Raw genomic sequence first — 16,137 nt, 5'->3', positions numbered from 1 at the left:
TTGCTCTGTCACCCAAACTGGCATGCAGTGGCACAATCTCGGCTCACTGAAACCTCCACTCTGGGTTCAAGCAATTCTCCTGCCTCAGCCTCCCGAGTAGCTGGGATTACAGGCGTGTGCCACCACACCTGGCTAATTTTTTTTTTTTTTTTTTTTTTAGTAGAGATGGGTTTCCCCATGTTGGCCAGGCTGGTTTCAAACTCCTGACCTCAAGTGACTCAAGTGAGCCGCCCGCCTTGGCCTCCCAAAGTGCTAGGATTATAGACATGAGCCATGGTGCCTGGCTGACAATTGGCTTTCTTTTAGGGTTTGAAACTTTAGAATGGGGGTGGCTTCCTCACCTTTGTCTACTTAATTTGGATCTTGAAGGGAGTGGTGAAGTGGGGAGAAGTGAGAAAAGAGGAAAGGAGGAAGAAAAAGGAGAAAGGATAAAGATCATTCTAGATCTTTTATGCTCTCCCCGACCCTGGGGCTGGGGAAGGAAGGCACATTAAAATTACCTCAAGGAAGCCTGTATCTATCCGTCTCTTTTCTTGCCCTTTGAAACCTTTAAACCAAGATCTCCCTGAATTTTCAGTGTATACTGCATTCCCTCCCTAGCCATGAGGGCTGTTCTCCTAAAAAACAAAAACAAAACACAAGCAAAAAACACTATCAGGAGAGAATCTTGAGTTAGTGACCTTAAGACCTTAAGGGGAAATGGGTTGAGAGCCTGAATTTGCAAGTGAACCAATGAAAGTCCTAATATAAAGTTTTTATAACTTTATTCCATATGGTTAACTAAAATAGACTCCAGCCTCCTCACCACATGCTAGAGTAGGCCCACACCTTTGCTTAAATGTCTGTGAATTTCCAAGGCTTCTAGTCTCAATGTTGCCCTGGCTCCAAGTCCCTGCTTGGTGGATTCAGTCTCACTGTGCTTCACCTTTGGTATCTGTTCTCTGCTTTAACCTCTAGGAAAGCCCAGGTATGGAGTTCTGCCCTGCTGTGGTTTCCTCAAAATTGGTCATTTAAAGCATATAGGTGAGCAGCAGGCTTTGTTGAAGGTTCAGAACCATGGAGGGGGTTTACTTTGCAGAGATACTCAATTTTTTCTTTTTCTTTTCTTTTCTTTCTTTTTTTTTTTTTTTGAGAAGGAGTCTCCCTCCATTGTACAGGCTGGAGTGCAGTGGTGTGATCTCTGCTCACTGCAACCTCTGCCTCCCAGATTCAAGCAATTCTCTTGCCTCTGCCTCCCGAGTAGCCGGGACTACAGGCACCCGCAACCATGCCCAGCTAATTTTTGTATTTTTAGTAGAGGCAGGGTTTCACCATGTTGGCCAGGCTGGTCTTGAACTCCTGACCTCAAATGATCCACCCACTTCGGCCTCCCAGAGTGCTGGAATGATAGGCATGAGCCACTGCAACCAGCCAAGATACTCAATTTTTAAAATGAGATATTAGATATCCCTGTTCTTAAAAATCCTCTGGCCGCTGAAGATTTCCCCTTGTCCACCTGCCTCTGTAGTTTCACCTTCCCACCATATTTTTGGCAACTCCCACCCCCATCACTGCGCTCCTGTGTCTCCTCATATCTCCTTGCTTCTCGGTTTCTGAGTCCCCTCTCCTCAGTGCCCCTCTCCAACACACACACACACTCACTCCACTCACTTTACCTGTCATATGATTTGCCTCTGTCTCTCTCACCTTAACTCAGGGCAACTGGACACATAATGTGTTGAACTAAACACAAAGACCGTCTCTCAGTCTAGCCCTTATGCAGCATAAAAGAACTGGAAGAAGGCCAGGCATGGTGACTCATGCCTGTAATCCCAGCATTTCGGGAGGCTGAGGCAGGCGGATCCCTTGAGGCCAGGAGTTTGAGACTAGCCTGGCCAACATAGCGAACCCAGTTTCTACTAAAAATATAAAAATTAGCTGGGTGTGGTAGCAGATGTCTGTAATCCCAGGTACTCGGGAGGCTGAGGCATGAGAATCTCTTCAACCCCGGAGGCGGAGGTTGCAGTTAGCTGAGATTGCACCACTGCACCCCAGACTGTGTGACAGAGTGAGATTGTGTCTCAAAAAAAAAAAAAAAAAAAAAATTCTGAAAGAGGCTTTAAATTTTCTTCTTTCTCCCTTCCCACTGGCCTCTGTCAGATGAAAGAAGCAGGATCAAGATTCAACTTCCTACTGATGTAATTAGGCTCCATACCCCTCTTGGCTTGGAAGGAAAAAGCAGAGCAACTTTTTAGTTTGGTTTTAAATGACAACTTCTTCATTATACTACATTTGTATCTACCAAAACAGAGCAATAAGGACAACATGCAAATTGAAGACTGTTGGTGACATTTTAAAATCTTAAATCATGAGTAATAATTGCCTTTTACCCTTTTGGCTCTCCAGAAACGTCTGCCTCTCCTCTGGTGCTCCAATGAGATGGATGTCATTGTTCTCTTTTTGCTGTTGGGTCTTGTAAACGCTCGAGGCCTTTCTGATTTCACACTGAGGTTGTTGCCCTTCCCAGGCTCGGAGGTCCAGAGTGGCGTAGGGGACTCAGATGGGAAAGACAGCGGGATCTCTTATCTGAATTTCTCAGCTAGCCTTGACTGAGTCTCCCCTGACCCCCAATATACTTAGAGCTTCTCCAGCTTTGGCTCCATCCACAAGCACTTTTGGGGGGCCGGTCATGCGTGTGCCAGGCTCTGCCAGCCCCTCTGACCCAGTTGAGTTTCCTCCCTTATCCAGGGTCATGGCATGTTTCCTTGACCCCTCTTTCTTTCTTTAGACCTGCCCTGCCTTTGTTTACTCCCCGCTCTTTTACTTTTCACATGACTAGACTTAATCTAACTATTCTATGACAGTAGCTCAATATTCTTTTATAACCTTTACACTTATGGTTTTCAAGAATGTACTCAGAAAAAAATCTTCACACTCTAGAATTTCATACAAAGGGGACTCATGATTAAGAAGGTAATTTTATCACAATGCCAGAAACCTATTTGAACTGGCTTGGGGAAGGAGAGAGAGAACGGGTGTGGGGAGAGATTGTTTATATTATAAGAGCAAAGGAGTTTCTCACAGTCCCAAAGCAAAACGAAGAGCCAGGCTCAAGTGGGTGAGCTCAGTGCCCTCTCAGCTCCCTCTCTGGGTGTACACAGCCCTTTCTCACAGCTTCGCCTCTAGGCTGCTTCCTCTCTTTGCAGCCCAACACTTTCTGCCTCTTCCATTTACCAGCTCTATCTCCCAGAAACCATCAGGAAAGGCCCAGCTAACTCAGAGACCCAATTCAAAATTCACAGGCTTGGGTCAGGTGTCCAGTGAACCATTCTTGCTCCAACTCATTGTGGCCAGGAGCACGGGTCACATGTCACACAAACATGGCTGCCCAGGGTGATCCTTATGGGAAGGGAGACATGGGCTAGGCAGACATCTCAAAGCTACCTACCCCAGGAAGGATTCCCGTGAACACAGCAAGACAGCAGATTCTCTCCTCGTCCTCTCTCAGAGGGCACATTTGGAGTTTGTATACAGCCTTCTAGAAAAAGAATTTTATTGCCCATGAAAGTAGGACTCAGGGCCTCCAACACTCACTTCATACAGTTGGCAAGAATGGCTTTGGCTTCTTTGGGTTCTCTCTCCCACTCCCCAATAGTCAGTGGCCTTGAGTCACCCAAATCCCACTGTCCCTGCTCCCTCTGCTTCACCTTCAGCTCCATTTCCTTGTTCTTGGCTCCTCTCTTGCTGAGGCCAGCCTCATCACATACACTCCTGAGTGTCAGGCAGTCAAATCCATTCACCCAGCAAATATGCGTTGAGCACACATGCTGCATGAACCCATGTCAGGGGCCAGCAGTGCGATGTGAACAAGATAGGCCCTGACTTTACGAAGCTGACCATGCAGCCACCCACCAGGGAGCCGATGAGAGAGGGAATGTCTGAAAGGACTTTCCCAGAGCTGAGGACCCCAGAATCGTGTCCTGATGTTGACTTCCAGATGGCCATAATGGCTCCCAGATCTTTCCTAAGAGTTGAAGTCCATACTGCTTGCTAGTTTGCAGGCCACTAGATCATTTTGTGCTAAGTCAGTCCCAACCCAGTTAAAGTATGATTCTATGTGTGGCTTTAGTGTGCCTCCTGAAGCGGTCCCCACCGAGGTTGTGTTTCTCCCAGCAACTGCTGTTAGAATCCATTCCTATAGTTGGGTTGGCGCTATGTGACTCTTGCTGTTAGCTATAGAACAGAGGGGCTGTTACCTGTGGCATTTCTCATTATGTGGATTAACTTCTGATGTGCTGCACACATGTGGGACCCGCAGGGCATTAGAGAAACCCTGACCCAGTAGCCCAGCATGTGGTGAGCTAAACCTTCTGTGGGCAGAAGGGAGGGGTAGAGACAGCGTAGGGGCCTGGGATGGAGGGGCAGAGGTAGCATGGGAGGAGCATGGAGTCTAGAAGCTGAGAAGGATTGGGCCCTTGGAATGTTTAAAGGGAACAGGCTGGTGACTGGTAGTAATGGAGGAAGCGTCTCACCTGCTGGCATCAACAATAATAGCAATATCAACTATTGAGTGACTGGTGTACACAAGTGCTGTGCCAGCCAGTCACATTACATATATTATCTCATTGAATCCCCACCACAGTCCAGTGACGGGGGCATGATTATTACCACTTCATAGATGAAGAAACTAAGGCTCAGGGGGAGCTTGATGCCTTGCCAGGATCCTATTGCTGGTAATAGCAGAGTCTGGAGTTGAGCCCAGGTCTGGGCTCTTAAAGCACATGAATAAGGAGGATCTTTTTGGGATCCTTGGCTATCTTTTTTTTAGTATTGAGGCCACCCACAGGGCCTGACTTGGTGTGGCCTGCTGTGGCCACTCAGAGTTGGGTCAACCTCAGCCACAGTGCAGTGCAAGCTGAAGAGCCTGGGACCCTCAGGTAGGGCCTGGCATCCTCTGCTTCTGTTTTCTCAGCTTTAAAACGGGCATACTTGTGGCCAGGTGTGATGGCTCACTCCTGTAATCCCAACACTATGGGAGGCTGAGGCAGGAGGATTGTTTGAGCACAGGAGTTCGAAACCAGCCTTGCAAAATGTAGTGAGACCCTGTCTCTAAAAATGAAAAAATAAAATGGGCATACTTGATCCCTGAGCCTCAGGTCTGAAAATGTCACCGGTGGAGCCAGCCGCAATGTGGCAGTGTAGTGGGAGGACGTCTGATGTCTGCTCTCCCCCAGGCTCTGCTAACCTGTGTTGGGGCCTAGGGGGCCTCTGGGGTAACCTGGGTCTTGGTTTTCTCATCCGTGAAATGAAGGGTTTGGACTTGTCCGTCACTAAGCTCCCTCCCAGCTCTAAGACTTAGTGAATTCAGGGTTTGTAACTTCCTGGAGCAGCCGCCACTCAGTGACCTCTAATCAACCTTGGCACATTCTAAGTACTCAGTAAGCACTTGTTAAACCAAACCCAGGAGATTAGGAGTTTCTCAGAAGAGCAAAATAATTCCTCAGTGGAGTTCACCCCACACTCTGAAGTGACCAGCTTCCACTGTCCGTGGGCTCTCAGAAAACACCTGCTGAGTGGTGACACTTGTTACTTTGCCTGAGAGGTGGAGGAACAGGAAAAGGATCAGGAGTTTGGGTTTAAAGTTGGGGAGGAAAGAAACCAGCTACATAGCACATTATCGAAGCACTGCTTGGTCAGCATGAGACCCCACAGCAAACACTCCCCTCCAGCAACCCCACTCCACCCTTGGGGCTGTGTGGTGGAGAGGAAGGGACCTGCCAGGTTTCTCTCCAGCCAGCTCACCTGCTGCCAAGGCTCCTAAGGAGGCCCTGGGGAGTCTCACAGCAAATCCTACCCTTGCCTTTATAAAGGGGCCTCTGGAGAGGAGCCTGGGCTCCTAGAGACCCCAGGCACATGGGAAGCACTCATGGGGAAGGGGGTAAAGGGGCAGTTTTGCCAGTCCTCTCACAGGTCCTTAGCTGCCACCACCCCTGCTGCTGTGGTGACTCAGCTTCCTGCTTGAGGCTCTGCTGCAGCCACTGAGCCTTTCTCTCTCCAGTGCACCTGAAATTTCTCTCTCTCTCACTTCTCTCTCTCTCTCTTGGTCACTTCTCTCTCTCTTTCTCACTCACTTCTCTCTCTCTCTCTCTCTCTCGCTCTCTCTCTCTCAGATCTTTAATTAACTCTCAGTGTAGTTTTTCTCTCTCAAACAGTTTTGCATAATCTTTCTCACACTTACACTTACCACATCTGTATTCTCTCTATATATAGCCTCTCTCTCCACCTCCCCAGTCCTTCACACATTCCTTTTCTCTCTCTCTTTTTCTCCCCGCAAACCCCCCGTCTCTCCCCACACCTCCCCTGGTGCTTAACTGGAAACAGAAGTGAGTTTGTTGTGTGAAGAAGAGGACCTGTGGAAGTAGCAGCCAGGGAGGCAGCAGCGGAAGCAGGCTGGGGCCAGAGGCAGCATCGACAGCCAGGGACCCCAGCGTTCAGCTGTTCCAGGGAGCAGGTAATGCCCCAGGCAGGACTGGTTTGCATCCTGCTCTCTGCCTGTCTCCTCTCTCCAGGACCCGTCCATTTATTTGCCTTCTTGTCTGGCCTTGAAGGGGAAAGGGGATTCCCGACTTATGCAATGGCAGGCACAGGGGCCCAAGGAGTGGCATGGCCTACTCTTCAGAGAACTGTGTGTGGTCTGCTGTGGCTGGGGTCGGGGCGGCTGGGTGAGGGACATGCTAGAACCTAGAAAGGCAGGTTAGGGCTAGATTACGAGGGATGGTTTGAGCCATGTCACTGACCCCTAGGCTTTAGGCAATAGAGAGACATGGAAAGTTTTTCAACTGGTGAATAACATAATCAAATCTACATTTTATTTTATTTTATTTTATTTTATTTTTTATTTTCTTTTTCATGCCATCCTCCAAGGTACATCAAATTTAAAAGAGTAGTTACTGATTTATAATCCCAGGGAGAATTGGTGTGGCCCCTCAGAATCAAGCAGTCACAGTTTTCTCAATTTGAAGAAAAAATAAGGTTATTTTCTCAATTGTTGGTTTTTTGTCTATAAAATTTCTTTAAACATTTGGTGTCTGCTAGCAAGTGTCAGCAATCAATAAGACAGCGGAAAGGATGTAAGTTAAAGGAATAGGCTGGGCCCAGTGGCTCATACTTTTAATCCTGGCACTTTAGGAGGCTGAAGCAGGTGGATTTCTTGAGCTCAGGAGTTCGAGACTAGCCTGGGCAACATGGTGAAACCTTGTCTCTACAGAAAATACAAAAATTAGCCAGGCGTGGTGACATGAGCTAGTACTCCCAGCTACTCTGGAGGCTGAAGTGGGAGGATCACTTGAACCCAGGTGGTGGAGGTTGCAGTGAGCCAAGATCATGCCACTGCACTCCAGCCTAAGCAAAAGAGTGAGACTCTGTCTCAAAAAAAAAAAAGAAAAAAAGAAAAAGTAATAGAAAAATTCAGAAATTTAAAATTCATTTAAATACATGAGTCCGTTGAGCTCTGTACAGATAATAGTGTGTTCTGCTAGTAAAATGATTTCTAACTCATATATATAGTATTTTATGGTGCTATTCAAAGAGAACCATGACTTGCAGGAGCCCATTGTGTGAACATGTTTGAAATGGTTTTTTTTTTTTTTTTTTTTTTTGAGACAGAGTCTCGCTCTGTCGCCCAGGCTGGAGTGCGGTGGTGCAATCTCGGCTTACTGCAAGCTCCGCCTCCCAGGTTCACGCCATTCTCCTGCTTCAGCCTCCCGAGTAGCTGGGACTACAGGGCGCCCACCACCACGCCCAGCTAATTTTTTGTATTTTTAGTAGAGACGGGGTTTCACCGTGTTAGCCAGGATGGTCTCAATCTCCTGACCTCATGATCCGCCCGTCTCAGCCTCCCAAAATGCTGGGATTACAGGTGTGAGCCACTGCGCCCAGCCTGAAATGTTTTAAAAGCACACTCTACTGCTACATAGGGAATGGGGTTAAATGGGACAACCAAAGGCAATGGCAGCAGTAAGTGGCTATTGCAGTGATAGGAGCAGATGATGAGAGCCAGAACCAAGATGGTGGCAATGGGTTGGAAAAAAAGGAGAGAGCCAAATAATGTTTATGAAGCAAATGAAAGACCTTAGTGTCCATTTGGACATGAATGGTAAAAAAAAAAAGGAGCTTCAAGAATGAGTCTAGCTTGTCTAGATGGGTAGATGGCTAGAGGTGCTATTAATCAAAACAGAGGAGAGCAGGGCTGGGTTGATGGAATAAGGGAGGCAGAGCTGTTTTGAATATGTTGAGGGTGACCTGAGAAGGCTGCCGAGCTCCCAGAAGGAGCAGTCCAGTTGTTGGCTGGAATGTTCAGTACACATGGGTGTATTGCCTGGACACAAGGGTGACCTCATTTATAAAATGACACCGCAAATAACATGAGCTAGCCCAGAAAGAGTGTGAAGAGAGAAGAGAGAACAAGATGAAGCAGAATCCTGGGGAAGATCAAGATTTAAGTGTTAGCCGGGCAAGAGGAACTAGGGGAAGATATTGAGAGAGAATCTTCAAAGAGAGGGAAAATATCAAGAAACTGGCCTGTTATAAGAGCCATAAGTCACATTTCAGTTCAGAGGGACCAATCATCACCTCTGAAGTTCCAGAGAGATAAGCCAGACCATAGCTTCTCAGTGCTATTGGTTTGATTGATTTTATTAGCTTATTGGTTTGACAATTAAAATAACAAGAGGGATCTGAGGGCAAGGGTTGTGAATTTGGGTGCATGGCAATAAATGAGATTAATGGGACACTAGTAAGAAGTAGTGGGGACTGTGGCAAACTAAAAAGTATATGCTTACCTAAGAAGGCACCATCATCAACTCTCATGGATTGTTGCCAAGCAGGAACGTGGGCACAGTGATCAGAACATCTGACTTTTCAAGAAAAGTCAGAGATCTGGATTTCTGTATGAAATCTTACAATTCTTTATTTTAGCAATACTTTCAAAAACTTTCATACTCTGTGAGGCCTGAATTAAACACACCTTTGAACTGTCAGTTTGAAACCTCTGCCTTTGTCAATGTCCTTAGTGCGGTGGGGGCTGCGCCAGTGACAGCAGGCCAAGTAGTGGTTGGGCAAGGAGGAGATGGAGACCATGAGCACAGACCACTACTTTAGGAAGTGTGGGTAAAAGAAAGGAGAAAGCAAGCAGGAGAGCTAAGGAGACAGGCAGGGTTGGGGAGGCTGTCTTGGGTCGGAAGAGCTGTTTCTAGGCTAAGAGAAAGAGGGTGGAGAGAGGGAAGTTGAAGAAAGACTAGATGATGAAATAAGGATTGGAAAGAGTCGAGGGGTTGGAAGAAAGGATGTTGATGGATTTCATGCCTGGAGGCCTTTATTTTCTTGGTGAAGTGGGGTAGAAGATGAATCAAGAAGCTTGAAGAAAGGAGCAAAGGTTAGGGACAGCCTCAAGGGACACAGGAAGGGTGCTGACAAGGATGCATGGAAGGTTGCTGCACTTGAGACCTGCTGAGGGGAAACCCTTACAGTGGGTCTTATGGGCCTGGGTGTGGGTGTTGGTGGTGAGGGGCTAAGCACCTCTTACCTTCCAAGCCCTGTGTCAGGCATTTCATTCTCTTACCTGATGTATTCCTCCCAGCAGTCCTGCTCACTCAACTGAGTTCACTCGTGAATAAGTGGCAGCCCCGAGAATCACACCTTTGTCTGGCTGGATTGGAAGTCCATTTGGTTCCACCACACTACCACTCCGTGCTGCCATCCCCACCCCACCTGCCCCCCCGCCCAAGCCCTCAGACACATCTGCAGAGGAGACTGGGCCAGTGAATTCTTGTCTGGGCATTGCCTGGCTAGTTTTATTGGGAAGTCAAAGGGGGAAGAATGGAGGATGTGATGAAGAAAAGAGTAGAGGTCCATGAAGAAATAAGTGAGAACAGAAGGGAATGATGAACTGAGGAAAGAAGCTGGAGGAAGGCAAGACCTGATGAGGCCTAGGAGACAGTGAATGAGAGATTGCATCGGGACAGGGCAGTGGGGTTGGTGAGGAGGGACTGCGTTCCTAAAAATTTCAATATGAGGGTAAAGATGAGGGGAAAGGAGGTGAGTTAAGGATGACTCCAAGCTGTCTAGCCTGTGCAGTGGGGTGGGCAGGGATGCCTTTAGTCACAGCATTGGTCACCACTTTGACATCATGCCATCTCTCTATCCCTTGCTCACGTGCTAAACCACACTCACCAGCACTTTTCCACCACAGGGTACCTGGAACATGCAGAGCACTCTTCCTCCAGATCTGCAGAGTGGCTCGTTCTCATTTTTCAAGTCACAGCTTCAGTGTCCCCTCCTCAGAGAGACCTTTTGAGACCATGATATCTACTGTAGGTCCCCTGGTCATTTTGTTTATTTTAGACAACTTATTGAAATGGTCATTTATGGATTTGTTGACTTGTTTATTATCTGTCTCTGTCACTAGAGCACGTGCTTAAGAGAGCAAGGACACATAGGTCTTCTTCATAGCTTTATTTTCCAATACCTAGAATAATGATTGGCACATAGTAGGCATTCACGAGAGAGAGAGAGAAATGAAGAGAAGGAAGGAAGGAAAAGAAAGAAAAAGAGAGAAAGAACACAGGTGAAATGTGTTTGGGAGAGGGATGTTGAGTTTTGAGGTACCTGGGAGACACCCAGGAAGTGACTTCCAATGGGCAGTTGGAAAGCAGGCTGGAGGCTCAGGAAATGGACTGCCACCTTGCCCAGGAAGAAAGTGGGCCCACATGGTACAAGGGTGTGCAAGCTGTCCTTTTGCATGGCTGACTGCCTTTTCAAGACCAGTGTTGGGAGTTGGCTGGTATGGGGCCCGGCGGGAAGAAGAACCCCTCTGGTGGTAAGCTGAAGTTGGATCAGAGTGCTTCTCACTTCTCTCTTTAGTTCTGTTCCTGGTTCTTGCTGCTGCCCTGGCTTCGACCATTTCCCATCATTCTTCACTGCCAGCTACAAGACCCAGGATCTGAATGCAGACTAAATATTTTCATCCTTTTATCTTAAAGTGTATCTCGCCCACCTCTGATTCATGGTGACAGGAGTCCAGCTTCACCCAGGAGCTGGACTTAGTTTTACAGAATTAGAAAATGCTTTTCCCTTGTGCTTGCCTCCTACTCCATTTCTGCTGGCCTTGTGGTCCTCCTTCCTTCCATGGGACACTCAGCAGACCTGCTGCCCCTCTTTTGCAGGGTCCCCAGCTGCTGAGCAGCTCCAGGACATCCTGGGGGAGGAAGATGAGGCTCCCAACCCCACCCTCTTCACAGAGATGGACACTCTGCAGCATGACGGAGACCAGATGGAGTGGAAGGAGTCAGCCAGGTAAGGTGGGGCCCCATGAGGCAGGTGGGCACTTCAGTCTTGCACAGCCTGGGCTTGCCTGACCCCCCTAGAGGGAAGGGGCGCCTTGTACCTTGAGAGCTTCCTGGTCCACAAAGACCTTCCCACCTGCCTTCCTTGGTGTCCAGAAGTAAGGAGCAAACAGAACCTTATGACTTTCTCTTCATCCTCAAAGAAATTGAAGTTCAAGTGGGAAGACAGAACAGTCACCCATGAAACTCTGAGAGTAATACAAAGGCATATACCATTGTCCCTCCGTATCCATAGGGCATTGATTCCAGGACCCCCTGCTGATGCCAAAATCCACATATATTCAAGTCTCCCAGTTGGCCCTGTGGAACTGCCTATATGAAACATTGGCCCATATATGCAGGTTTTGCATCCCATGAATACTGTATTTTTGACCCCATTTGGTTGAAGAAAACCTGTGTGTAAGTGGGCCCATGCAGTTCAAAACCCATGTTGTTCAGGGGTCAACTGCATTCTTGTCATCGTCGTTGTTGTTTTTCCAGAGATGGGGTCTCATTCTGTCACCCAGGCTTCAGTGCAGTAGGGTAATCATAGCTTACTGCACACAGGCTTAAACTCCTGGGCTCAAGCGATCCTCCTGCTTCAACCTCCCAAGTAGCTGGTACTTTGGGCACATGCCACTGCATCCAGCTAATTATTTTTATTTTTTGTAGCAATGAGGTCTCACTTTTTTTACCCAGGACGTTCTTTAATATAAAATGGTTCAAGCTAAATGCTATGAAAGGGAAAGTACCAAGCAGGCTGGGGTAGGCAGTGAGGGCTTCCTGGAGGAAGGAGAAGGTGTGCCAGGCACATCGAGTCTGAATGGTGGGAAAAAATCCAAATGGAGAGGGCCAGTGGGGCACCGAAGAAAAGGGAACTGGCAGAGTTTGGGGCTGCAGAGTTGGAGCCATGGAGCAAAGCATGGGAGAGCAGAAGCTGGAGGGGAGCCGCACGGAGAAGCCACAGGAGGCAAGGGAAGGGCAGGGTAAGAGTGGTTGGCACTGCTCATATCCCCAGTGCGTGGGACAAAGGGGCCTTGGGACTTAACTGGACTGTTCAGCAGTGCCCAATGCTCCCAAGAGCCCAAGGGGAAGGAAAGCTATGGGAAGAGGCAGCAGGAGGGACCTTCGGACAGGAAGACAGACTGTGCCGATGTTTCTCCACCTTCTTTACATGATGCCACTCTGTCCCCAGGAGAAGAATTTAATTTGATTTAAATCAACTTTATTAAATTAAAATTTAATTTCTTTCATTAGAAATAAAGAATAAGAGCTAGGCACGGTGGCTCATGCCTATAATCCCAACACTTTGAGAGGCCAAGACAGGGAGATTGCTCGAGCCCACGAGTTCAAGATCAGCCTGGGCAACATAGGAAGACCTTATCTCTACAAAAAAAAAATCAAAATAGAAAATTAGGTAGGCATGGTGGCACACACCTGTAGTCTCAGCTACTCGAAAAGATGAGGTGGGAGATCACTTGAGCCAGGGGAAGTTGAGGCTGCAGTGAGCCATGATTGTGCCATTGCACTCCAACTTGGGCAACAGAGTGAGACTCTATCTCAAAAAAAAAAAAAAAAAAAAGGAATAAGATTTGTCAGGCTGAGTGTAGCTGTAGAGTACCACAAGCCATTGTAATATCTAAAATATTTTCACTCCTCCAAGAACCAGTTTTTGCCTCCTTGGGGGCAATTATGCCCAAGTTGAGAGTGCATGGACTCAACTATGCCCAGGTCTGTCTCTGCATGGGGCCCACCGTGACAGCCAGAGCCTGAGCTGTCCACAACCACAGCTGTCCACAACCACAGCTGTCCACGCTCATCTCCATCACTAGCCTGGGTAGTTGCTGTGTAGAGCCAGAAGGCACAGGTTTGGACACCCCAGGTTTTCCCCACTCCAGGTACCCTGCAGGGGTATCTGGAAGAAAGGCCACTAGGTGGACTAGCAAATAAATCCCTGTGGGCCTCAGAGAGGAACAAATCCCCAGCCCCACAGCTGGGCCGGGTTCCTGTGTGGAAGCCATTGAATTTCTTCCTATGATCCCATTCTTTGAACACTTACTGTGTTGATCGATTCACAGGCTTGTCTCTTGCAAGTTGCACAGTGACCCTGAGTGGGCGAAACTTTCATTATCCCTGTTTTATAGATAGGAAACTGAGGTGAAGGGGAACAAGGAGCTCACCAGGGTTCAGAGCATGTAGGTAGCTGAATATGGATTCCAGTCCAGGTCTCTCTGACTCCCCACTTGAGGGATAATGGACTTTGTCTTCCCTTCATCATTTTCTCAGCCCTTTCTCTTTCTGTCTCTAACTTCCAGTGACTGTTTTGACTTCCAGGGGAGGACATAGGTCTGGAAGCAATTCTGTTGGGGTCAGAGATACATGGGGAGAGCTGCAGAGCCTAGGATGCCTATCCAAGATTGACAGGGAAGGGGGACGTTTCAAATGACCAAGACCCACCCTGGGCTATTATATCTTAACACCTCTGAGGGGCCAGGGCCTGAAGCCACTGCCTGCCCTGAACGAGGGCCTCTCCTGCCCAGGGTGGGCAAATAGAGAGGAGGAAAGCTGGGCAGGGTCTTCTCAGAGGCCCAGGAAGGAGAGGTTGCCTTCTCCACACCCTGGACAGAGTCTGCATCCAGAACTCCTAGCCATGGTTGCCAGGACCAGACCCTCCACGAGGGCCTTTCACACACACCCATGGAGCCCTTGCCAAGAGGGCCTTATGGCCCCCAGAGACCTGACTATTGCGAAAGGCAAAACACATTGTCTCTGTTCTCTCAGAGTATGGATTCACAAAGCCCTCTGCACTCCAGACCCAGTGATGGAACCGAGAAACTGTACATGAGGCTGTTTCTAGAAGGGGTCTTCTCTTAAAACGTTAAGGGGTCTGGCAGTTGCCATCTGCAAAGTGGTGGGTTTCCCTGCAAAGCAGGCTTTCTGAAGATGGCACCTGAGGAGGTCCTGGAAGAAGGGCCATCCGGACCTCAGGATAGCCTGGCTCCAACCAGCAGTGAAAAGAAAGTAATGACTAGAAGTTAAAGGGGCTGAACCCAATTCTAGGCAGATCCTAAAGAGGAGTAGCTTGAAGGCCAGCTTGGGGACAGGAAAATGTGAGAGAAGAGTAGCTTTCTCGACTTCTGCTCCACCCTCTTCTACTCTCTACAGCTAACCCCATCTGGTTTCCAGATAACTGTCCAAGGTATGACCAGCAAGCCCCTAGTGAAGTCCGAAGAAGGGTTTGACCGTTGGCCAAGAAGCCCACCATGGCCTGATCAGTTTTTCTGGGTCCTCCTCCAGGCAAACTACAAGGTTAGAGGTGCCTGGGTCAGAGCTATTTGAGGCCTGTCACCCCCACAAAAAAAGAGAAAGCAGTTTCCTCAGTTGACAGGCCAGTGGAGCTACTCAGGGAAGCTAGAGATGTCAGATGTTTCGAGAATCTAAGAATCAGCAAATCATAATGGATTCTGGCCTTCTTAGAGTAACAGGAGAAAATGATGGGGAGTAGGGGATAGCCTCTCACACAGACACTCAGGCTCCAAGAGGGTTATGGATCCACAATACCCATGTCAAAGAGAATTGGGGAGGGGACCCTTTAATAAAAGTATTTAATTTGCTGCAGGGAGTGTTTGCTTTATTGAGTTAGGAGATTAACAGAGTGAAAATCTCAAATCCGCAAGGAATTTTCCCTGGCGGTGCTTTGTCAGGAGTTATTAGTTTGGGGGATGTTTCAGGCCCTTGGAGGAGTCACTCCTGGAGGGATTTAAATGGCTTTTTGAGCTCTGCTGAGCCTTGTGCCATGCACATAATGGGGACTGTGTGTGCAGCGTCATTTCTAATGTGATCAATGCTGGTAGGTCAGGCTGTTAATAAGATAGATTTTTATTAACTCTGTCTCTAGCATTCACATGAGGGAAATGCAGCTGGCTGTTTGCTGATAATGACCTTGCCTGCAGGAAGGGCTGGATCAGATTGGGTGGGGGTGACCATCTGACTGTGAGCAAACTATTTACCCAGAATTCCATCCTCTCTCATGCCCACCCCTGCTGGACTGCAAGTGGAGGGCTGGGAAGGAGAATGACCTGAATTGGAGCCCACCCAAGTGTGGAGGGCCCTTTGGGGTTACTCAGAAATAACCAGAGCTTAGCACCTCCCAAGAGCCATGAAAGCAAATTCCAAATCCAAGCTGCCTCTGGTCTCAACTCAGAGCAGACCACAAACACGAACTTGCCAGAAGATTCTTATGAGACACATGCTCTGAGAACATTACTGCAATGACCGGGAAGAGGCAGGAGAAGTGGGTCAGTTGTTGGGTCAGACCAGATCAGTACGTTTTCAAAAGCCCTGAATGGTTCTATGCACATAGGCAGGGATGCTTTCTCACTCCGTGCAGGATGGAGAAAGCCGAGCTTTCTGTGTCAACCCTGAAATCACCCTCATTAAGATCCTCTGTAGTCCAGGCATGGTGGCTCATGCCTGTAATCCCAGCACTTTGGGAGGCTGAAGCGGGTGGATCACCTGAGGTCAGGAGTTCAAGACCAGCCTGGCCAATATGATGAAACTCCATCTTTACTAAAATTACAAAAAAATTAGCCAGGCATGCTGGTGGGCGCTTGTAATCCCAGCTACTCAGGAGGCTGAGTCAGGAGAATTGCTTGAACCTGGGAGGCAGAGGTTACAGGGAGCCCAGATCGTGCCATTGCACTCCAGCCTGGGCAACAAGAGTGAAACTCTGTCTCAAAAAAAAAAAAAAAAAAAAAAAAAATCCTGTATAATGCCC

General features: G+C 48.1%; 1 protein-coding gene across 8 annotated transcripts in view; it reads left to right on the top strand.

Annotated features, from left to right (window-relative positions):
* The window catches only part of LOC101014941 (electrogenic sodium bicarbonate cotransporter 4), a 129,691-nt gene that overhangs the window by 67,809 nt on the left and 45,745 nt on the right, over positions 1-16,137 (top strand). For 7 of the 8 annotated variants that reach the window (XM_031655287.1, XM_031655286.1, XM_031655288.1 and 4 more), the window contains one exon: positions 11,202-11,331. In XM_031655287.1, coding sequence (XP_031511147.1) covers positions 11,202-11,331 — 130 coding nt within the window. Of the gene's footprint in view, positions 1-2,085; positions 6,491-11,201; positions 11,332-16,137 lie in introns of those variants that run through there. The other variant, XM_031655292.1, reaches the window with a different exon arrangement.

This window comes from Papio anubis, chromosome 14 (genome assembly GCF_008728515.1).
Source record: "Papio anubis isolate 15944 chromosome 14, Panubis1.0, whole genome shotgun sequence".
NCBI lineage: Eukaryota > Metazoa > Chordata > Mammalia > Primates > Cercopithecidae > Papio > Papio anubis.
Note: the sequence above shows the minus strand (reverse complement) of the source record. Positions and strands in the feature narration are given on the sequence as shown.